At 40.2% G+C, this 25634-nt stretch overlaps 1 protein-coding gene across 1 annotated transcript in view; it reads right to left on the bottom strand.

Annotated features, from left to right (window-relative positions):
* LOC136432233 (E3 ubiquitin-protein ligase UBR2-like) overlaps positions 1-25634 on the bottom strand; it is a 141016-nt gene that overhangs the window by 105411 nt on the left and 9971 nt on the right. Inside the window, exons 3-6 of the mRNA XM_066423300.1 lie at positions 17388-17528; positions 16975-17053; positions 11063-11170; positions 9989-10119 (exon numbers count right to left, since the gene is read on the bottom strand). Of these exons, the coding sequence (XP_066279397.1) occupies positions 9989-10119; positions 11063-11170; positions 16975-17053; positions 17388-17528 (459 nt within the window). The remainder of the gene's footprint in view (positions 1-9988; positions 10120-11062; positions 11171-16974; positions 17054-17387; positions 17529-25634) is intronic.

Below are 25634 nucleotides of genomic sequence, written 5' to 3'. Positions count from 1 at the left end.
TGGGGAAAGCAATTTTGAAGTTACGTCACTTAACTTAAGTGCTTTTGAAAAAGCTGGTCTTGGCCTACAACTTGTGCTTATTTGTAAAATGTATAATAGGCTCATTATAAAAGCTATCAATGTAATTATGTACATGGCACGCAATAAAACATAAAATTTGAAAAAGCACCATTGAATCATCAGCACTATGGTAATTAAGTGAAATAGAAGTTCATAACAGCTAAGGTTCTATCTAAAATGACTACCAAATGTCAAACAAATCAACAGCTACCGTATTTCTTCTAATAAAGGACGCACCCCAAATAAAGTGCGCACCCCCGATTTGGGCTTCACCGCAACCCCAATCACGCCAGCTGAGATACTTCACAGAAAAACCTTAATAAAGTGCGCACCCCCCATCTGCCGCTGTCGCTCGGCGCGTCTCCAAGATGTGACCACGCCCCGGTATTCGGCACGCTATGAAGTCCTGGTGTCTTTCTTAATCGTTCCATTTTCAAGGAATTTTCGGGAAAACATTACCATTATTTGGGGTCAACACTTAACCCTCTACTCCGCTCAAATTTTGAGTAAAACGTTTTGAAGTTTAAACGTCACGCTGCTGAGAACCTCGCGCCAGGATATCTGACAAACTCCCTTGATATTGAAGGACCAGACGACGATCCGCTTGATTTCTACCGGGCTAGTCAAAGACAAACGTGTAAAACGCATTTTGAGATAAAAATAAAAGTTCGTCTCTCGGCATTTATGCCGCAAAATACAGCGTTGCATTGACGAAATCATTTCATTTTCGATCACCCGCCGCCATATTGTTCAAATCCTGCTGCCCCAAGATGCATTTCGCGTGTTACGTAATCATCATCACATGATCGCATTACGCGTCTCTGATTGGTTATTGCTGCAGCTGAAGGCGGGAATATTGCAGACGAAGTGCATCATGGGGCAGCAGAATCGCGGTCTAAGTTTTTTCTTTGTCTGAAATGTTACACATGAAAACGCAATAAAAACGCGGTTTTATCGACTACATAGCAACATTATGGTGAAGAAAATGTAAAACCAAAAGATGTTTTCGGGAAAGCATACATTTATTTGCCGATTGATGGTGGCTTTTGCGTAATTTTAGCGATCAATGAACCCGGAAGTGTGCCGAAAGCGGCGTGGGTTTTCGCGTTTTATCCGTCAAAACAAAAACAAAACTCCCGCTGAAGCGAACTCCCATATGAAAATTCCCATAGTTTTGTGCCGAGGGGCGCCACTTTCCACGTCCGTGTTGTCTGAATGAAGTCGATACTGAACAATGGAGCATTTGCTACTGTAACAAAGAATCGCTGTTTTGCAAACAACATCAAGAGCCTCTGTTTACATCGGGGATAGAAGTTTAGTGGCGAGTGTTTTGCAAGAATCATCTTACCGCGCATAGGAGCCGCTGCACGGTATTTTCCATTACAATGAACAGAAAAATTCGAATGCCGGGTTTGGAATCTATGAAGTCCTGTTCATAAGACAAAGGCCTTGTATATATTAAATGAATATTTAAAAATAACAAATATAAAATATTTCTTTATTTATTAATGAAAAAAAATGATATTCATAAATATGATATTGATAGATTAATATAATATCAATATATATTTTTGATATTCAATATCTAAAAAGAAAAAAAAATCCATGCACGGAGACGAACCCGGATCTTCTGGGTCCGAAGTGCTTGGCGTTACCAGATCGGCCAAGCTGCGGTACGTAACTATTTACTCTGGACGTAATGCTATAACCTCACTATATGGTATCATTTATGCCGATTTTTGCTCGTTTTCTTGACGAAATCATTTTTTTTCTTCTGCAATCTTGTGGAATAGATGTAATATGGTCATTTTTCAGGATATCAAAGTCCGAAACCACAATGCAATGATATTTCCGAACAGTTGTAGCATTTACATGCGGTCGCCGTCCTGTGTCACATGCAAATCTGGCGTGCCTGCCTTTTCCTGCTCTCTTGCCATATAAGGCAACGGCTATACAAGGATTTGAGAACGTATTGCCATATAAGGTCTTATTGTGTGCGACACAGTGTTGAACCAAGCATGCATGCTTGAAGGTAAAAGCCAGGACATTGCGTTTCGGTGCGAAAGCACCGAAACGCAAAAAATACATGAAAAAACGGCCGTACTGTACACATCAGGCCTTCGGTAACATCCCGTTTGTTGAGTCGGTAGAACGTCACTCAAAGTCGATCCCCACCATCATGGCAATGTGTACATTATTCATGGGAAGCTGGATGCCCTAGCAATGGTTATACTACTATGTCCATGTGTTCCTTGTTGTGTTAGGAGCAAACTTTGAGGAAAATATCGTGTTTAGTCCACTATCACACGCAACATTTAGACAAAAAAGTGTTCCTCACAAACCTTTGTCGTCTGCTTGACGACAGGATTCTGGGTAATAGTATTACGGCGGGAAAATACACGTGCCGTAGGTTGTAGCAACAAAGAGGAGTTTTGACGATTAATCACACTTAGCATCCAGTTGCAGGTTAGCAAAAGAGATTGTAATAAGTTGTCTTGTAAATAATTGTGTTTAGCAGGCAGGAGATGTGACATTTGTCTTATAAACCAGCGAACAACCGTGCAGTGTGGTTCTCCCACAAAGCCCCCAGACTCTGTCAATAAGGGACGGAGAGTTTTTGACGTCGCCAACTTCTAATGCATGGTTATTGAAGCTTTTCAGCCAGTGTTCTGAATACGTTAGTCTATCCGGTTTGCATTGCTGGCGTTATAACTGATTTTGCATCTAGCACATATCCCTATAATACACCGTTTCGAAAAATCGCGAATTTAAGTACCCCGCGAATTTATGTTACCCAACGTTATCTCTGTCTAAGTTACCTGCATACTAAATATCATGGATATCTGTTGTTCCTTTGTTCAGTTATTCTCCATAGAAGGTTTTCACAATAACGCCCCTGCAGTTCCAGAGCAAGCTGCTAGGGGGCCCAAACCTACACCACTTCTTTATTACATCACAAGCTATCTGCCACCCAAAAATCAAGACCATAGCATGTCCAGGTCAAAATATACAGAAATTGAAGTTCTGCTGCAGTACAAAGGTCACATACTAGGGGGCCCAAAATCGACCTTGAATTTCAGCTTCACAACACCTGCCAACATACCAAATATCATCGTAATCCATCCAGAGCTTCTTGAGTTATGCTGACTACAATAGTCCGGAAACACACACAGACACACACACAGACACACAGACACGCCAAAAACAATATCTCCATTTTTCATGGAGATAATTAGAAGGTCAGATTACATGTATATTCCTCAGGTCATTCTCAGATTTAAAATTTAATTTCTTGCTTGTTGATGATTTTTGAAGTGACACAAACTTTCCTTAAGTCATTTAATATTTGATTTCTTGTTACCTTCACCGAGAAGGTTATGCATAGGGTAGCATTTGTGTGTGTGTGTGTGTGTGTGTAGTGGACCAGAATAACTCAAGAATGCCTTGATGGATTGTCTTGGTATTTGGTATCTTGGTAGGTTTTGATGAGGCCTAAAAACGATGAGATTTTGGGCCCCCTAGCGGCTTCTTACGGTACTGCAACGGAAGTTCCTGTTTCGATATCTCGTGTTCTGGACATGCTATGGAACTGATTTTTGAGTGGTAGATAGATCTTTGGACAGAGAGTAAGGGGTATGGGTTTGGGCCCCCTATAGCGGCTTTTTTGGAACTGCAGGAGCAGGTTTTGCATCTGACTTTGAAAGGAAATAACTCAAGAAGGGCTTGATGGATGGTAATGATTTTTGGTAAGTAGATAGCTTGAGTGATTATGTACATGATTAGATACTTCTTATGCAATTCAGCATCTAATTTGCATAATTAATGAGGAAAGTTTATACATCTGACTCTGAAACATGTGACAAATGTAACTGAGGAAGAGAGAAATATTCATTGATATGAACTTTGCAGATGAAAACCTCATTTGCATAATTAATGAGAAAATACTATAACTCAAGATGGCCTTGAAGGATGGTCATGACTTTTGGTATGACGTAGATAGCTTGTGGGATGCTTAAGTATGATTTGACGATAATTATGCAAATCAGATTCTAATTTGCATAATTAATGAGGCAACTTTTAAAAATCCGCTTTGTTCCATGATATGACCATTCAAATTGTAACTGAGGAAGAGAGGAATGTTGATAGATAGAAAATATGCAAATGTGGACCTAATTTGCATACTTAATGAGAAACTACTATAATTCAAGACTGGTAAATGACGGCAATTTCATACATTTAATACTTTTTTGTGGCATCGGGAAGTTATGTGAATGTGAACATCGTTGAATCAAATTATGCTAATAAGGGCATCATTTGCAAAATTGATGATAAATATTAGCATAACCTTCTTTGTTAAGCTCATCATACTTAGGTCGACCTGTTATATTTTAAGACAATCAACAGGTATGATTTATAATTGATGACAAACACTCCTAATACGTCAGTCATAAAGGTTAAAATCATTTGGCAAAGGTATGAGGTTGTTGTTTATGATTTTTGAAGTGACAAACCTTTCTTAAGTGGTCTAGACAGTACAAGTGTCCTTTATCTTGTCCATCTCAAGTAGGGGTGGGTACCGGTACCAAACCGATATTTCCGACAAGTCTTTGCCAATACTTTTTGCCTATCTGTATCCATTCAAGTGACTCATCCTTGAAGAGCTGATGACAGTAATTTACGATTTTAAAGAAATCTGCGCGACCCTAACAACTACCTACCGAACAAGGCCGTAACTAATGATGGCAGGTTTCCTGGGACTGAATGTCTTCTGTTTGGAGAGTCCCATAATACCATGAATTAGACACTACATGTAAGTGGGTGTCAGCTATGAACGTTAGTTTTACAGAAGGACAGTATCATGGACTTTTAGGTGTTAGAAAAGAGGTTAATTTTTTTTTCAAACAGGACCAAAATATCTGAACTCTCCTCTCAATGTTTGAACGCGAAAAAGACACTGTTGTTAGATTTTCGAAATCAGTTTCAAAATGATAAATGCAATCCCTTACCACATGTCTGAGCTGAATCGCTGAATCACAGAATCGCTTACTACTTGTGCCTCTGGGAGATATCACATGGCTATTATACCTCTGCATGAGCAATAGTTACACTGTATCAAATTTATATTGTTAACCTGGGAACTTGGACTACAAAAGGTTAAATCATTATCATGAGTCCATATCTACAGTAGCACTAATGTTTATACAACAGTTGTATTGTTTGCTTAACCATCCGCATGGTAAGGGTGACTTTGCGACCGCAAATTGAAAGTGTTTCTGTCCTAACTCAGAATGTTAAAAACAGTGTACTACAAGTCCTTCCTAGCTGTCTTCATAAATAATCTGACATAAAGATTCCTTCCATGTAAAGGAAAGATTAATATATCAATTCAGCTCAGCTCCAGAAGCAGGGCTTGGAAAACTGGGTGCATGTGCATTTTGTGCACATTCTGCCCATTATGTGCATTCTGCAACTTCTCTTTTTACTGTGGGTGCACCTAAATATTTGTTTACGGTTATATAGGTAAAGGTACTATTGTACACTGACTTAGTATTGCAGCACATATTGTTTACATTTAAGTGTCAAACAACAATAAAACCATTCTTGTAATACTTGTTTACAATCCTTTCAAAGTTACCTGTACCTATGAATTTCATATTCAAACTCTGATGAGAGGCAGTAAGGTTTGCAAAAAATGTTGTGCACCCACAATTTTGAAGTCACCTACAGAATTTGGGTCCATCACAATTTTTCAAAGCTCAAAACTTTGTCACATGCCACTATTGAGTGCCTCACACCAACTTCCAGATTTTGCCTGCAACTCTGGACAAGTGTGTTCTTTCGTCTCTCTTCTTGTTTTGCTGACATCTACTTTATCATTATGTTGTTGTGCACCCCAATTTTGTTCTGTGTATCTACATTTGTATTTCTGTGTATCTATTTTGCTTAAAATGAATTTCAAGCCCCGAGCAGCAATCCTTTACAAGTGACTGACACCATTGATGTCCTACATCAGAGTTTCCCACACCCTCCCTGTCCTTGGTGATAGATCTAATGTCATATCACTTGCCTCATGAAGGCATCGCTCATCATCTTCGCGTCAGTGAGAAGTAACAGGATGTCCCTGACACAGAAGTCCTCGATACACGACCATATCCCTGACCTTACAACGGCAGATATATTTTCCCACATTGTGTCCCACCTACGCACACATCCCCACAGTGCCTACAGAGATTTAATACGGCCGTGATGACGGGGTAACCCGAGGTCGTTATGCCACACAAACTAATGGAGGAATACGGACACATCGTTCAAAGCTGTGCTAATAAAGAGGTCAATCTTTAAAGGGAATGGAGCCAAGGTATGGAAAGCCAGTGTCCTGGATCTATAGTAATTTTATCCAAACTTAATTAATGATAAGGTTGCAGCCCAGCCGAGCCTTGTCCTGTATCTGTGATGAGGTGGAGAAACTCTGGGAGATAATACTGCGTTGACGGGGCAACTATCTCTTAACGTACTTACTCTATCGACAGATCCACAGATAACGTTATTGGAAATATCCTGTCTGTAGAGACAAGATATATAAAACAGCACACACTGATAAAGGAAATACACTTTGCTGCAACTTCTTGTCATTGCAAAGACACATTTTTTACTTAACCATGCAATCCTTTACGGGGTTTGTAATAGATTTTGCTGACCTTCCACTTCATTTTTTGTTTGTTAGGCCACACCAATTTATTTTCTTGTTTAACGGATTCGCTGCTTTGATTTTTGCTGAATTAATTTAAGAATAAAAACTACAATCAGAGTTGTACATGTTTTTGAAGTCTTACTGCCACATGGCCACTGCAAGATTCTGTACTGGAACAATCTCCTCAAAATCGGCAAGGAGCAAAAAAATGACTGGTTACTTGTGGCACTATTACATATGAAAATATTGGGTGTAATTATCTCCATGAAAAATGGAGATATAGTTTTGGGTGTGTCTGTTTATCTGTCTGTCTGTCTGTTTGTTTGTCTGTTTGTGTTTCCGCACTACTGTAGTCAGCATAACTCAGGAGCCTCTTGATGGATTACAATGATATTTGGTATGTAGGCAGGTGTTGTGAAGCCGAAGTTCAAGGTCGATTTTGGGCCCCCTGGTATGTGACCTTTGTACTGCAGCAGAACTTCAATTTTTGTATCTTTTGACATGGACGTGCTGTGATCCTGATTTTTGGTTGGCACATAGCTTGTGATGTAATAAAGAAGTGGTGTGGGTTTGGGCCCTCTAGCAGCTTCCTCTGGAACTGCAGGGGCATTTTTGTGAAAATCTTCTAAGGAGAATAACTGAACAAAGGAACGACGGATTTCCATGATATTTAGTATGCAGGTAGCTTAGACAGAGATGTACACAATGAAGTGCAGATTATGCTAATTGGGACTTAGTTTGCATCGCTAATGAGGAAAATCTATATTTGCAGTGTTTTATCAGACTCAAATACATGTAACGTATGTAGTTTATAGAAAGAGGATCATCAACAGATACCAATTATGCAAATAAATTCCTAATTTGCATAATTAATGTAGAACACCATATCTCATTTAAGGTTCCGGGTCGGAGTTCAATTGTGACCGGGGGTTGGGTCATGACCCGGTAATCTGCCAGAAGTGCGTGGTCGTCACCCTGATTTCTGCCCGAGATTGCTTGGTGATGGTTTTAGCTGTGCATGAATATTTTGAATCTTCTGAAAAGCCCGTGAGTTGTAGTATTTTTGGGCGCGGTGCAGTTGGTTCGCTATCGAAGCCTTTTTTGTATTAGTCCGCGGCAACGGTGATGCGGTTTTCTCGCCTGATGACCCAAATAGCATCGTTTTTAATGCATTTTCACCGAATTTACGTCATCGGAGATTGCGAAAAAGTTATCACATGACTTTTTTATTTTTTTCATTTTTCAGAGACACCATTTACTAAGCTTTCTCAGCATATATGCCGTGACCCCAGGAAAACTCGTTTTTTCCGAGCAGGTTCGATCAAAAAAGTGTAAAAAAATGATAATTTTCGGATGCCAAATTTACATTTTACTATGGTTTCTACCCAAAATAAAGGGACAACGGACAAAACCGATAAATACATTGGAAAACAGCAGAAAACCGCTTTTCGACCATGTGATTACATTTTCCGTCCTACTTTTCTCGGCGGAATTGTAGCCCGTCGACCTGAGGGTGTCGGCCTACATACGAAATCGCAAAAAAACTCCGGTCCGAGACCTTAATTGGAAAATTAAAGGACTGTCAATATGATACTTAGTATGCAGGTTGCTTATACAGAGATATACATAATGATGTGCACATTATGCTGATTGTGACTTAATTTGCATAGCTAATGAGGAAAATCTATATTTGCAGTGCCTTCCATTATCAGACTCAAATACATGTAACATATGTAGTTTATGGAAAGTGGGGCATCAACAGATACCAATTATGCAAATAAATTCCTAATTTGCATAATTAATGCAAAACACCTTAATTCATCTAATTGGAAAATTATAGGACTGTCAATATTGCAACATGTGTAAGTTAGATAAAGGTGTTTATGACCAAGCATATATTATGAATAGAATTTTTCATGGAGATATGAGGTCGTGGAACTCTTGTTTAGTTTTGCTTTAAGTGTGGCGTTTTAGCCCCAAACTGCTAAAAAAAAAGGCCAAACATTTGGTGACAGAACAGTCCGGGGCGTGTCTGTATGAAGGAAGATTCAGTCCCGAAATTCGGCTGGACAGGCGAAAATTGACTAGTTCACTTTAGCAATATCATCCATTAAAATACCATTCATGGTGTTGTCTTGATTGTGGTGTTGGTTTATAGGTTCCAAAACAATGAAAAATGTAGAAATTTCCCCACAAAATCTGCTGACAGGACCGTCTGCATGCATGCATATGGCGGCTATTGCAGCAAATATGAACAGGTTTGTATTTTAGTGAAACTTTTGATTATTTTGTTGCAAATTCAAAAGATCATGTATATGATTTTTTAATTCTGATGTGATTTTTTAAGTCAAAATATAATGAACTTTGACCATTCATGTTTCTCATGCAGATTGAAGGTTCTGTGCAATTTTCTCAACATTTTCCTATGGTTCCTTGCCTCAGGTTCCAAGTAGAAAATACGTGACTTGGAGTTGTGTATACTGTTCCACTTGTTGAACTTGAAGGCACCATTAGTCCCCGATAAGGGGTCAAAGCAGGGAACCTATGCCCAATTTTTTCTACAATTCAGAATTTTGTCCGTCAGTTTATATCCTACATCAGGTTTAGCTTGTTTTTTCTGTATATATATATATGTGGCAGGGATGAATGTAGTGTCCTTTGCCTACCTGCTCACATGTTCTTTCCCAGGAGCAGACGATGAAGATTAAGCAAAAGCCAGCAAGATGATGTCAGAAACATAACTTGTAATGAAGTGTATGTGTTTTCAAAATAATATCGGCTTGAAGATTTTTCCTGCCTCTTTGTGATTGTAGATAAGAAGTAAACCTGAAGTTGCAGGAAATGGCCTCCATTTATACTTGAAACAGCCCAAATGCTAAAGCTTCCTCCTTCCATGCCTTTTTTATTTTTTCGCCTGCTGGCTCCATTATTTTCTTAGAAAAATCTGTTAATCAAGAAATTAAATTGGTGTGGCCTTATGATGATAGAAAGCCTTTTTTTTATTAATTTTCCGTCAATGGGTAGTGGGTTGAAAATTTTAAGCCGGTGGGAATATCTATAATGAGCACCTAAATTCTTAGTTCTAGAAGGTGCCTCGATCACGTTCATGGGGAAGGGCTATTTGAACCCCTCCCTGTAAAAATATACCCTGCTACTGAAACAGAATAACAGAGAACTTGCTGCTCTATGTGCCACTAGGTACCACAAGGGTCTGAACGAACTTTAGATTGTACAGACCTGGGCTCCAGGTCTTGGGGTAGTCCGTCCATCTGCTCCCATAACAGTATATCAACAGCATACTGCAGGGCAATCTTCAGCACCTCCCAGGCACGGGCAGCCACGTCTTTGGGAAGCTTTTCTATTGGGTTCTGGAAAATGTAAATGTATATAATATTATAAATATATGTGTTTATAATAACAATGAAGATTACTGCATAATCATGCCCACCTAGGGCTAAATGCATTAATTTAGATCATCATCATCATCATTAATTTAGATACCGAGAGAATAATATGAAAACTATGCTATGCTTTATCTGTATCTATAATTTGCACGCTTCTTCTCTGTTCTGAAAACATGTGTAAACAACTTGCAACTATATCGTGTGAACATTTCGTCCGGAAAGTTTCTTAAATGTGCACATCTCCAGTCTTTAATCACATCATTTTCTACACATTCCTCTTCTCACAAATCAAAAAAGTACAGTGATTATTCCAATGAATACAAGATGTCATTGGCAAAAACTGAAGACCAAAAATACCTCTAGATCTCTCCCATACATATCGTTAGTTTGGGAAGAACACTGAACATACATCATGTAAGATTGAGATTAAGAATGAGAGCTGTGTAATGCTATGGTCAAATTTCCAAACCGGGGCTCGGCCAGGCAGTTTGTGTGAAGGAAACTATGAAACAAAACAAAACACACAGAACTTAAGAAAAGAAATCAATCATGAGCATAATTTGTAAATAATATCTTCTTTTTCCTTCTGGCAAACAGCCTGCCCGGGCCCTGGTTTGGAAATGTGACCCCAGCATAAGACAGCTTTCTCAAGATGCTTTTCCTAGGTAAGTCTTTCATTGCCAAAGATGACTGTCTATCACCGACACTTTGTGTACATTAGCGATCCGTTGTCTGGATTACGGCGGATGCAGTCTTGTGGCATCTGACCATCGCAACGTTGATGCGCTGCCTCCTGTTCCCCTTGAAACCCGTAGTCACTTGGGATATGACTGACCTCCAGGCTGTTCCAGTCAGCTTTCAACAGCTGAGAGAAGTAAATCAACAGTGCCTCTCCATGACCATTTACCTGACTCTGTTGTCCGAGTCCCTGTTTGTGGATGTCACACCATGGGTCCTGTTTCCACGCCTCCACGTCGCCACAGTCACAGTAACCACCACCGCCTGACGTACTCATCTTTGGGAATATAAGATGTCGCATCAGCAGGGTGTCTAAGCATTCGCACAAATTTCATGAAATTCGTACAAATTCTATCAAAAATGCACGACACACTCTGTAAAACGTACGAATCCTATGGGAAACGCAAGACTTAATCAATAGCCTGTGAGCTACACTTTTGCTTCATTTAAAAAGTCATTCTGACATTGTGTCTTTGACTCTTTAACGACTCAGCTGCTTAGGTCTTTTGCTAACTGGAACGCCCAGTATGACTCAAAGTTTGAGTCAAACAATTTGTTGTGTAACTGTTAAATGTTATTGTTACCCACTGTATATACACGTTATGTATTTTCTGATCGTGGCTTCCCCTTTTCATCCTCACACTGTATAAGGCAATGATCAGGGCACACATTACCAGGACCGTAACTAAAATATTTTCCATATTCGCTATCTACTGTATTCACTACATGTGCGTTTTTAAGTCCAACTCTCATTACAGAAACCAAATTATGACATTGCCCTCTTAAAAGTTCTTGTTACAGAACTTGTCTATCAAAACATGCACAGTGCTCTGTAGGAAAATAACTTTTCTGTGCCTCTGCTATGAACTTTTCTGAAGTTTTACTATTTCAGCTAGCCCCTCTGAAGTTTTACTATTTCAGCTAGCCCCTCTGAAGTTTTACTATTTCAGCTAGCCCCTTGGCTCCAGGACATGACAGCAAGGAGATTTTACTACAAATCCCCTCAGTTAGACCTTTGGTTTGAAAGCGGAACATGTGTTTAGACCGCCCACAGCAGGGCGCAACCAATCGCCGAAAGCGGGGCATAACTGACAGCAGGGCGCAACCAATCGCCGTCAGCGGGGCGTAACTGACAGCAGGGCGCAACCAAAAAAACGCCGACCAGCAGCACGCAACAGGGTAGAGCCGACGGCGGCCAACCAATTAATCAAGCTTTTAGGATGCCATGTGACCATTCGGGAAATGTATTCAGATGACCGTTTAAAGAAGTTTGTTCGAAATCCATCGTCACTCTGGGTTTGATTCCGAAAACCAGGCCACCAAGAACAAAAAGGGGAAGGCCTAGTGGCTTGATTCTCCTCAAGATAGCAAAGATGAGAAGAAAAAGCGGGCACCTGCGGCATCCGTGGACTCAACATCGACCTCCAGCGGTACGTAGCCGAGGAAAAGGCCAGGAATTTGAAACGGCCCACACCTTCTGACAAAGAGACAGACCGACAGCGAAGACAGCGGTCTAAAGGTCAGTAAAGTTTTAGGTCTCAACCTGTTGCATGGCGCATATGTTTCTGTACACATAGCCTCTGCCGTTTCTGTGTTTGATCATCCCGTTATTTTGTGGAGTAATAACAGTCTACATTAATTCTATTTTCGAACACAGTGGTTACAAATGACATGTCTTCTAAATGCCTTGCACCCTGCGTAATGGAAAACTGATTTTGTAGCACCCCTGGCCCACCATATGCCTGCTTATAAGTTCGTTGAGATTTTACTGGGTTAGATTTTACCTGCCAAGAAATAGTTTCTTTGCCTGTCGTTTAATTTGTGCAAACTTCTAATACGATTTAAAAGAGAGGTGATGACTGTCTTGATTTTTTCGACATTGAGATATTTCTTGCAAAGTTACAGATTCATAAATATCCTGTTTATCTCAGCCGACACAAATATCCCAATATGGCAACAGTTCAGTAACCCATGGATGTGCATTGATTTTAATTTGAAGTTGCAGAAATTTTGTTTATTTATTTGTGTAAGTGGAGAAGATCACGTATAACGAGAAACTTCTAGCAGACAAATGAATTTTCACATGTCCAGTATAAGGGACATGTCTAGCCTTTGGATTGGAAATGCTTTCAAGTGTAGAGTTCAACAACGCAACATACAAAGCATCAAACAGGCATATGCCATCTTCCATTCTTCACTGAACATCATATGAATATTAAACCAGACCAACCCCATGTTTGGTTTGGAGTTGGGGAAGAGGAATGGGTAGTGCGTTGGTTTAATCAATTTGTACATTGTGTGAGAGGGCATGACATTTCAATCATCTAAATGAAACTGATAGACATCCATACATGTTTACATGTTAATTATGCTTGTCATGGAAGGAGATGATCGAGCCTGTTAATATGTATCAAGGTGTTACTAATCTGTTTTACATTGTTTCTTTCAGCTCTGCATGACAACAAAGACAACAGTCATCAGAAAGAGTTGAACTAGGATGGCAGTAACAGCAGCTTTCAAATGCCATGTATCACCCCAACCAACAAATGTGGGGATCAATCTAGTCAGGCTTGACATTCAGTCTATAGTTCCAGAATTTCTGTGGCATCAATGGCCATGCAAACGATTTGCTACTTGTATAAATATCAACTTATATGTACAATATGTAAATGTATCTTCCATAACATTGCTTTATTGACTAGTTTATTTTCTCTTATCATGTTCATAAAATAAATGAGAAAAAACACAATGTGCTTGTCTGTATCTTTTCCAACGTAGGGGATTTAAACAATCCCTAACCTGAAGACATATGAGCTGCTCACAACTGAGTCATTCAATATTTCAAATTAGATGTAATAAAATTCAAAGGATTATTGTGTTCTGGCCGTTCTTATTTCAAACAAAACACAATTTATCTAAAACATAAAGGTTTGATATTTCTATTTCCAGTTGTATCTATGAGTATAAAGGAGTGTAACATATTATTTGCTCTTGTAAAAAAAGCTTCTTTAAAAAGTTCAGATCATTGCAACAAGCCCTGGCTAAAGATACAGCTAAAATACTAGTAGATCAACAGACATGACTATCCCGCTACTTCATACATATACCTTTTGACAAACACATGACAAACAAATACTATGATTAAATTGCCAAATTAAACTGGTTGCCATATCTGCTACTTCCAAATTAAAAACAGGGAGACAGGGAAAGGCAACTTCAAAACAAATTCCCCATTGAATACACTGATGTTGAAACTACACATGCGTGGACGAATTCCAGCAATACTTGTACAATTCTGGGAATTCTTGCAGATTGGGGGTATAATATACTGTTAGGCTTGCCCCCGAGGCATTGCCAAAAGTTCAGAAATGTTGAAAATAACACCTACATACACGGAGGCAACAGGCAGCCTTGATGACGAAGCTAGGCGAGATTCAACTACCCTGATTTACTTACACCTCAGAGAGCTGTACCCCTCCCATCTACAATGCTTGCTGCAACACTTTCATCTATACTGATCTATTAAGAGACTGTCCCAAATGCCATCTAATTGGACATATTTTTCCCCATCAATATCACCTCTTGTGTGCCATTTAACAGCATGAGCCAAATAGTGCTGATCCTCTATCTAATACCAGCTCAAGGCTAAACATATCAATGTATCTGTCCACCGGGGGACTGACAGTTAAGTGCGGCAGATCAGAAGTTAAACAGGTAATCTGTACTGGCACTGCGAAGTTCTGTTGAGCTGTGTTTCTTGAGCACAGCTATGCCGAGGGAGATCTCTAGTCTGATGAGTGGTTGTGTGAAGGCAAGACGCCAACTGTCTCTTGGGGCAAGCTTTCTGCCATACAATATTGCAAGCTCCCCTTTGACTCTTGGGTCAATTTTCAACTCCATCCCCATTCCCATGATGCCTGTACAGTGGTAATATCTCAAGCAAGCAAACTGTTTCACAAATTCAACGGAATTACCTATCTTTTATTGGTGATGCTACAAAAAATTCCAACAAATGGAACACTCATAACTTACATCGTAAGGGCTCAAAGTTGAAATACTGGTTGCATACGCACTTTTGTGCACATAGATATTTGTGTAGGGTTACGTAGGTAAAAGTACTATATATATTTCTTATGTATTGTGCACTCATACACAGTATATTCTTGACATGTGTTTGTTCTATCACTTGTTCAAAGTTAGCTGTACATTTGGGTTCATTGAAATTTTTCAAAGCCCGAAACTGTGTTGGCAGATTTTTACTTTATTTCATTCTGTGCACCCAAAATGGTTTCTGTTCATCTAGATTTTTTTAAGTTTGGTGCAACAGTGCACCTATTCTGAAAAAAAAAGGATTTAGAGCTCTTCTCACGAAATAAGAAAATATAGACCCATGAAGACCAATAAAATTGGTGCAAAAGAGCTGGTAATGTATTTAAGATATTCATGCTTATATGTACATGTAGTAAGGCACAGGTATCTTTGATACATTGTTTTAGCTCTACAGGTGTCAGTACAAGGACTGATGATACTGAACAAGAATCGACAAGATAAAGAAGATACACATTCCCACCTGTACTGAATTCTTAGACTGTCATTTAACAACCAACCTTAAGACACCAAAGGGATTCACCAGTGTCTTCAACTCATCTGTTCTGATATAAGACACTGTGCAAAATGCCACTCCCATAGCTCACACACAAACAGGTAAGTGACGTTCCATACAAGTATCTTTGACATACTTGTTTTGACATCAGTTTCAGCTAAGCTTTATATTTGCTTGGGTGTTAAAACCAGGGAAGATTTAGGCCCCTTTCCACTAGAGGGTGATTGCTGAGCAATCATACAGCACACAAAATTGGATTTGTGTTACCCTTGATTTCATAATGAGTTTATTATGCAAGATGCAAAAGCATGATTCAAAAGAGAACAAAATACACAAAACCTACAAAATTTGTTATTTATCAATGAAATTCATTGACGGATCTGTCATATCTTTGGTATCTCATAGATCACAGCCTCTAGTGGCACATAGGGCTGCAAGTTTCCTTGCAGTTTTAGTAGCAGGGCTGCTAGCCCTTCCTCTTTAACGTGCTCGAGGTACCTCCTTGAAAACAGGACTCCCATTTTATGTCCGATCCCTTACAAAGACCGGTGCATCCCTAGACGAGATGCCCTTCCCAGGATTTGAACCAGGGCCTCCCAGTTAGCAACTTATTGGAACCAGGAGCTCAACTGTGAGGCTACATGTACTACAACAAGTTGAGCTACAGGGACATCCCAGGGATGAGATATACCAAAAGGGACATCTACAGTTAATCTCCAGGCAGATTTAACGGTTGCAAAGACCGTACAGTTTTTATTGCAACCCGTGATCTGCAAGAACTTGGCTTCAACAAAGGCTATTAACATCCAATTGTTACCTAATCAAACTTTGCTTGCCAAGTTGATGTTAATGAATGAATTACTCTCTGTCCGACATGGGTGCGCACCGTCTGACGCCCCTGGCTTACAGGAAGTCTCTTTCGAGGTACTTGTAATATCTAGACTAGAATTGTACTTTATGGCATGTTTTGTTTCGCAAAAGAAAGGTTTAGCGAATAAGGCTTAGCTCCGATGGTACGTGCTGCTTGTAAGTTAGATGCAAGGGGGTGAGGGGCGGTCTGAGTGTTGGCTTGAACCTGAAACAGTAAAGAGTCCCTTCAAATTTTTGTGTGAGATTGAATGGTTATGATGATACCACAAACATCGGCGATGGGTGAAAGAACCTATTATTGTGACAACTTTTACAAGGCTCAACCAATACGCTTGGCCCGAATCTCTCACTGGGACGTGCGCGTGTGACTGGGATTGTCCCAGAAATCAGTCATATAAAAATGAGCACCGCGGCCATTCGTACAGCTGTTAACATGGCCACAAGGCAGGGCAGCGACACCATTATTGAATAGAAATGCTCCTCCCTGTTTGATTTCTTGCAGATCACAGGTTGCAATGAAAACTCCTTTTGCCAGTTTGATACGGTTTTTGCAACCATTAGATCTGCTTGGAGATAAATCTACAGTAAGCTAACTTGCTGTCACTTACCCGATAACGGTGAGTCTTGTGAGTGCTCTTGTTAAAACATTCAATACAGAACACACATGTGGGGTCAGCACAGCAATCCCTGTACAATAAAAACAGAATTTTTTAAAGGAAATTATAGACAAGAAATACAACAAGGTGATTGCACCCGACTTCCCCTATGGGTTCTATGAATTAACGATTACCTGGTAGCTTTACATCTCAAACAATTTTCATGCTGTCCCAGTTTCTGGTATGAGGAAAAAACAACAGGTAGGGGTAGGAGCCAATGTGCTGTATATCTGTATGTAATTACCAGGGAAACAGGGTATCCTCTGGATGTCCCCTGCAAAAGGGGGAATCTAATTTCTTTGGTTTTGCAGTGTTGGGCATCCAGAGGATGTCCTGATGCTTGCTAGCTAATAGCCTATCCATACCTGCAGGAGTATGTTGGCTCTCCAACTTTGAACACCTTCCCACAGAGCTGGGGTGGGTTGTTGAGAGACTGCAGCTGCTGAAATACTGCTGCTGGGTTCCCTCCACAAAGAAACCACTCCAGAGGCTCAAACAGTACATCCCTGTAGGGAAGAGAGGGAATCACATCTTCATTTACTGAATACTTTGTGCCAAGTTGGCCTTGTGGGTAAGTTAATTGATTTAGAACCTGGGTTCGAATCCCTAGCAGGCATCAAATGTTGTGCCCTTGAGAAGTCTTTATACTATAGCTAGTTCCTCACTCCATTCCAGTGAAAATGAGTACTAAGCTTTGGTTCAGGAAGCCTTCTTGGATGGGACGTTAAGCCGGAGGCCTAGTGTTTGAGGAGTGAAGTTGTCTGGTGTTGTAGCCTAGAAAATATCACTAAGTCTTAACAAGTTTACAACAACACTCTAGGTTACCACACTAGTGTCGCTTCTACCATCTGAGGCTACTCTACAGTACTTTCTTGACTTGTTGACCATGGAGGGAAACACCATCTGAATTTTTTTTTCGAAATCATTCAAAAATCAATGCATGTGATGTCAACCATAAAATTTACATGCTGTTGCCTGAAGTGCCTTAACCAAGGGCACAGCGTTGGGACCTGCTTGGGATTCAAACTCAGAACCTTTAGATTCTAAAAATTGTTACAACAGCCCTATCTACAAAGCCACCACAAGGACATCATACTGTGCCACAACCTGTCTAGAGTATGATGCAGAGAAGGTCATGTAACCATCCCAGCATTCCTTGCAATACACATCCCAGATGGCTGACTGAGCAAAAAGGATATACTTGTCGTGTTGCCTCTCTATCTCAGTATGATGTAGCAACTCCTGTTACTGCCACATCTCCTTGACATTTAGCATTGACAAAATATGAACTAAACAACCACCAATGAAGCATGCATTGCTGATCCCTGAATTGCTTGACATTTCGGGGGTTAAAAAAAAAAAAAGAAAAAAAAAGAAAGGAAAGGTAGACGATCACAAGTTTACACACATCACTGATGACAAGTGGAACCTAGAGTAGTATGACAACTCAAGGTAGGTGTCCTTCCCACTGTTAACACCTGCAACAACAAATTGTAACGTGCATCCAGGACAAAAGATACAAAAACAGAAGTTCTGCTGCAATTCCAAGGTCGACAGCCAGGAGACCCATAAACAATCATGACCTTGATCTTGACCTTTGTCTTTCCAAGACCTATCCACATATCAAATATCCACAATCCATCCAAAGTTTCTTATTGCTCTCACCTCTCAAATAAACGTACCGGTACGTTTATTTTTTTCGCCTCAAAATTCGCCCGGTACATTCTTATTTTAAACCGTACGTTTATCATTTTTTGAAAAATTGGGGCTTTGCTAACCAGGTATCCCTCTAAAATCGAAAGTTTAGGTTTTTCTCCCCGGTATTTTTGCTAGTAATTCGCTATTTTCCGGCCGAGCGGCGTTGATTTCCCCGCCGCTATGACCCGGCATTCAAGTGTGAAATCCTTTAATACGGCACTCATAACATATGGGTCGATCACGCTATGACGTTACAAAGTTAACGTTGCCATTGGGGAAAATAAGACGCCACACTGACATTTTAAGATACAATTTTCATATAAGTAACTTTGACAGTCTCTGTTTACGTCGTAAACCAAAGCACGCTGATCAAAAAATGTGTCGAGTAGTTGAGTGCACAGGAAAGAATTCGATGACCACTATCGGCAGCGCGGCGGAAAAATAATTCGTTCACAGAAGACATATTACACGTAAAAACAGCAATCATAACTTTACTTTCTTTGTGATATGTGTTTTGAGGCTGCAAAATCTCAGAAAGGCAGAAATTTGTTGGTAAACAACAGCATGTTTCGCCATCGAGACATGGCGGCGGCGGCACCAACAGGCGTGGTGACAGTAAAACTAGCAGCATATTGCATAGTGCGTATAACGATCTTTAAAATGATACCATAAATGCGTGGAAAAGATTACATTTTGGGACAACGATAGAAACAGAATTTTAGGAGGGTTTATATCTTAAAATAACCGTACGATTTTCCAAATTTAGCGGTAAAGTGTGGTTTCTATTGTTAACATGTAATCGGTAACTTCTTAGTATGTGCGGTCTGAAAAGCTGTGCTACTTTTACAGCCGGGCTCTGTTCAGTATTGTGGGCCCAACCGCGGGAACTCGAAATCCGAGCGTCTCACAAAAACTTTGTTCCCAACGCTATGGAGCAAAAGTTTATGGACATAACCCTTTTTTTGGTGTTCATATTTGTTTTTTTGTGGGGTAATGTCTTTAGAAAATATGATTAGGTACAATTGATGATTTTGAATATATGTCAGTAACAATAAATGATAATGATATCCATGTACGACAATTTTCCTTGATCACTTGCTTCAATTTCCAAGTAGAAAATACATGTATCATGTATACATTTTCACTTGTTGAATTTGAAAGCACCGTTGGCCCCCCCCGGTTAGGGGTCATAGCGGGGAACATATGCCCAATTTTTGAAAATTATTATTATATTTTGCGAAGTTTCGAGGGAGATCATCATGATTTGAACAATTCACAGATATATGTACAGTTTTTATGTTCAATATTTTTATACTTAATAGGTATGGTCCTCAGGCATAATTGAATAGATGCAACCTACCTTCTTATGATCTTTTTTCCCTTGGACAGCTGTATGGACACAGTTTACCTCGACTGTCAATTTTGAAATTTTCCGGGGGGTACTTTTATTTCAGGGGGTACTTATATTAGATTTTGAAGATTTGTCCGGGGGGTACTTCTATTCTAGGGGGTACTTCTATTTGAGAGGTGAGAGTAGTTATGCTGACCGAAAATATCAGGATAATCTGACAGACACACTAGCACACACAGAGAGACACACCCAAAACAATACCTCCATTTTCGTGGAGGTAAAAATCATTTTGCTACTTTCTATATAGGAAATCCTTTTCCTGCTGTCATAGTCTTGTTCAAACAGCCAAATTTGTCCATTGTATGATGATCACAATCACAACATTTTTTTGAAATCAATCACAACAAATCAAAGATCTCATACCCCCATAAAAAATCAAGAGTTTCTCATATGTTTTGTTTTGTTTCAGTTCACTCTACAATGAATGTGACTAGCATATGAACAATAAATGAATGTGAAAACAAACAGACCAAAAAACAATACCTATCCATGAAATAATAGGCTCTCTCATTGACCCCATGACCTGGACTGTCTGTCAGTTGTCACATGCATGATAGATTACTAATGCTGCCAAGTTTCTCCCAATCCCAGTAACTCTGACCTTTCACCCTTCACGTCCTGTCACTCTGTGGCAAGACTAACCTAGCATATAGAAACTAGAGTTTCACGACCTTCGCCAAATGATTTTACCTTTATGACTGACGTATTATGAGTGTTTCCAATCAATTATAAATCATACAAATTGATCATCTTCTCCACCCAAATAACAGAAGTTGTCCAAAGTATGAGCTTAACAAAGGTTATGCTGACATTTGTCATCAATTATTCAAATGAAGTCCTTATTAGCATAATTTAATTCACACTCACATAACTTCCAAATGCCACAAGTATGAAATTGCAGTCATTTACCAGTATGAATTATAGTAGTTTCTCATCAATTATCTAAATTAGTTCTTCATTTGCATATTTTCTATCTATCAACATTCCTCTCTTCCTCATTTGCAAATGTCACATCATTGAATAGTCATATCATGGAACGCAGCAGGTTTTGAAATTGCCTTATTAATTATGTAAATTAGAATCTGATTTGCATAATTAGTCAGAAACACTAGCACAAAGAAAACAGACGAAATTATGCAGTTATTAACTTAATTTATATATACAGTATTCAAGGACATGTAAAACAAATCTTGTGAAGTTAACAGATAATGTACAGATTAAACTTAACATGTTTTTTTCTTCACAGGCTTGATAACACCCCAGAGCTGAGACTTACTTGCCTTAGTAGCTGACGTAACAGTTCTTGCACTACCATACCTCATAGAACCAGCAAAATATTGAGTTCACAGTTCCAGTTGCAGGGTTTACAAACATGTACTGATATCCTTACATGACTGTGGTATACGTGGTTATAATTCCAATAAAGATGTTTAAATCAGTGGCTAGGTACACACGAAGAGAAAATATGCTTGATTCGCACAGCAAAGAAAAAAACAACTCCGACTGTAACGTTATGTCTAGAATAATGACTTTGGTCCCACAATTTTTTAGTTTAAATGACGGTAGGTATGACTAAGACAAACTTGACACCTTATCGACAACTTGAGTCAACAATCTACATTGAAAGTTTCACACTTGTGTTGGTGAATGCGCAAACAATGGATAACTAGAGTTCCACGAACACATTATCTTCGCCAAATAATCAAGGCTTATTGTGGAGAGTGATTAATATTTACATGCTTATCACCCCCTGCAAACTTGATCATACACCATACCGTTTGAAAGTTATGATGGGGGGGGGGAGAATGAGTCCAGTCTAGATAGGGATAAAACTCATTTGGTGGTACAGGACTAGTATATGTGGATAGTGTGCTGATATATGTTATAACTGGTCATCAAAAAAATTGAAAGTTATAATTAGATGGTACAGTCAATATATATGAATAGAATAAATCTTTATTCCATATCATACACATTTTGCAAGACATAGTACATGTTACTTTTCCATACGGTGCTAGGTAATACCTAGCAGTGTACTCTCTGAGCAGAGGAGTTGGTCCGGCTGGTTATTCACATGTTTTTAGGTGTTTTGTAAGGCTTTCTATTTGGTTCCCTTTCCGTTATGTCTCCAACCGTGTGTTTGACAAAAATGCCGAAACTGAACACTTTTTAAAAAAACCGACCCACACATCTGAATTGTAGTGAGACTGCCCCATTTGTTTATTTATGTACACCATCTGTTTATTTACACTTCTAGGCAAGGCCTTCTGCTGGCCTGTTTCGGGAACACTGTCACACGCCCCATTATGGAATATAATGGATTTACAATTATCCTTACTAATTATGCAGATTAGCTCCTGTTTTCTATAATTAGACATCGATTGTGTAAAGCACCATCTGAGCTCTCCACATACAAAACTTCACGACAATCTCTTCACCCCTTCTGAAGTAATACATGTCCGAATGTCAAAACAAAAACACCCACTGCAGTTCTAAATAAGGCGCTAGGGGGCCCAAACTTACAGAACTTACTTCTTGTGGCATGAACTATCTACCACACAAATATCATGACCATAGCACTTTCAGAAAATATGCCACTAAATTTTGAAGCTCCGCTGCAGTACCTTAGGTACTCGCTAGAAGGCCCATTATCGAACTTGACCTTCCTTTCCGTAAACCCTACCCATCCACTAAATATCATACAGATCCATCAACAGCTTCTTGAGTTATATTGTCCACAAGAATTACACATCCACACAAAGCCCACTGCAGTACCGACGGAAAATGCCAGGAGAACCATTTTTGAACTTGATCTCTGTTTCCACAACATCTACACACCTGCAAAAAATCATGAAGATCCATCAACGTTTCCGTCACTTTTTTCGCCTACATACAAACGCAGAAAAATTAAAAGTCCGCTGCAGTACTGTTCAAAAACGCAAGGTACACCATTTTTGAACTTGACCTTCCTTTGCACAACCACTACACACCTACCAAAAATCATAAAGATTCATCAAAGGTTTCTTGAGTTATGCTCTTGACATACATACAGACCCACCAAACAGCTGGCTCAACCGAAAACATAACTCGGCGAAGATAAAAAGGCGCCGATAGCGTAAAGCACAACTTGAAGGACAATCTACATCTAACAAACACAATTCCGCCTGTACCATATTTCTAAAAATGATGACATTGGTGACATTGGTCTGACAATTTGAAGTTAAGATAGCGGTATGTTTGGCAGAGATAAACTTGTTACTTTCTTATTATTGTTTCCCTCTAATTACAATGAAAAACAATAGCATCGCTACAGAAACGTCAACATCCCATCAGCCATGATATGGTTAGATGACTTAGATTAGTGACAGATCATTCTCCTTATACTGTTATAGCAGAGCCGAACCCTCGTATACCTCCTTCCGGTGCACTGCGTGAAAGCTCATGTTTCCGGGTCTTTCCGAGTCTGCGCACGTCCGTTAAAACCGAGGCGGGCAGGAAGTGTGAAGAGTTTTCCGGGTCCGGCGTGTGCCGACCGGGAAAATTCTGCGTTTTCATGCACAGTTAGCTGTGCGTTGATTCCCAGGCCGTTGCACACTCGCATGTGACCCTGCCGGGTAGATAACAATAAGCTTTAGCTCACGCATTATAAGCCACGGTGTGTGAACTACACGGAGCTGTGATAGGCAAATGATCTTTATTTGCTGTGACTTTGTGTTCGACACTTAACAAAAATCATTAATAAATTTAGGACTGTAAAGGACTAAATAAATTTCTGTTTCTATTTTTTTTTTCTGTTGGGTAGTAGTAGGATTGAAAATAATATTACCGAATGCGAATGATACTATGACGGTTTAGATTGCTGGGATCCAGACTGTTATCGCGCCCTTTCAGTCGGCGGCCCAGAGCTCTAAGCCCGCCGATAGAAATTGTATTACCGCACCGGGGGAGTTCTAAAAAATCCCGAGAGTTGACCGGTCCTTGCGGGTAAAAGGCACGGTCCACTCCCCGGGCTGCAACTCTCCGTAGTGTTAATTTAGATCCGGCGGGCTGACAGTCTCGGACCGCCGAAGAGACTCGCTAGCAGCCCGGTCCCTAGTCGGGTTTCTCCAGGGTAGGAGAGTTAGGGGCGCACCAGACAAGCTGTTTTGTACGTACGTGGAGGCCCTGGCAATAGTATGGGTTTCAGATAGCCTGGATACCAGACCTTTCGCGCGATGCGATGATAAGCCCTTCTGGGCGGGGAAGACCTAGTAGTAGGGATAGAGTTGGCACCCGGGGGCGCTGGCAGCCGAACCCTGATTTCTATCGCGCTAGCGATAATTAGTGGGCCGTGTGCTATCTGTGGCGGCGGCGCGAGTTGCTTCCCCGGCCGAAGGATTAGCGCCAGGAGCGCGGTGGTCTGGCACCCAGGCTAGGTTTCAGAGTACTCTAAAAGTTGCATGGATAACCAAGGATATTCTTGTGGTAACATATATGGTGTACCAAGGAGGTTTGCCTGGTATCTTGTCTCTGCGTGTCGGCTTAGGTGTGTTTTACTGGACCCAGTGTGCTATAGTGAACCGTTCTGATAGCTCGTCTTCTTAGCTTTAGTTTCGCCGCCATCGTAGCGGGAGCGAACTATACCCCCGAGCGGGCCAATCTGTCTGGGTGGCGGGTACCACTCCCAACGCCGCAGAGACGCCGGGAAGGTCCCGATGATATGGTTTCCAATCGGCGTATGGGAAATATTCATTTGACATGATTTGAATTATTGTATTTAAAAAGTAAACACGAGTCGTCTGTAAGATACAAGCTGTGCATAATGTTGTAAGATGTGTATTGGAATGTCTTTGCGGCGTCCAGATTGATTTTCTGTTTTTGCAAATCAATTGCAATGGTCTATGTTGCAATGGTCTGTGTTGAAATGAAACGAACTTATTTGACTAAATTTTGAGTCGTACAAGTAATTTCTACGTACTATTAACCTGTAAACACAGAAGTTTATTGTTGTACAAGCGTGCATCTTAAATAAACCACTGAATAATTACACAACAAAGACTTGACCAGCGGGCACGTGGTATTTCACAACTCATTGTGTCTTTATTTGTGCAGGGCTCTGTAAAACATGACTGTCAGCCATTGCAATTCACATAGTATATGGTTTGAAAACAACAGCCAATCAACGCCCGTGTCGCTATTTTCAAATCTCTTAGTTGGCACACGTATCCCAGATGAGGACTACTAGTAACTGACTTAGTGTGTGGGCTAGCCTGGAAACCATACCATCGGGCGTTCCGCGTTATCTCTACGGCGCAGGGAGTGTTACCTGCCCACCATGTGAGAATACCGCGCATGGGGTAATTGTACGGACTTGGATCAATTAGCTCGGTCTACGGAGAGGCATAACTGACAGAAACGGATCGGTGCATAGCAGACTAAACCGTTCGGTAGAGACTGGTAAACAGGCTATGTGTGGATATATGCTCTCCACTCCCTGTCCTCTTTGCCAGGTATAGGCAGCCAC

Source organism: Branchiostoma lanceolatum, chromosome 4 (assembly GCF_035083965.1).
Source record: "Branchiostoma lanceolatum isolate klBraLanc5 chromosome 4, klBraLanc5.hap2, whole genome shotgun sequence".
NCBI lineage: Eukaryota > Metazoa > Chordata > Leptocardii > Amphioxiformes > Branchiostomatidae > Branchiostoma > Branchiostoma lanceolatum.
This window is presented reverse-complemented; position numbering and strand designations above follow the sequence as displayed.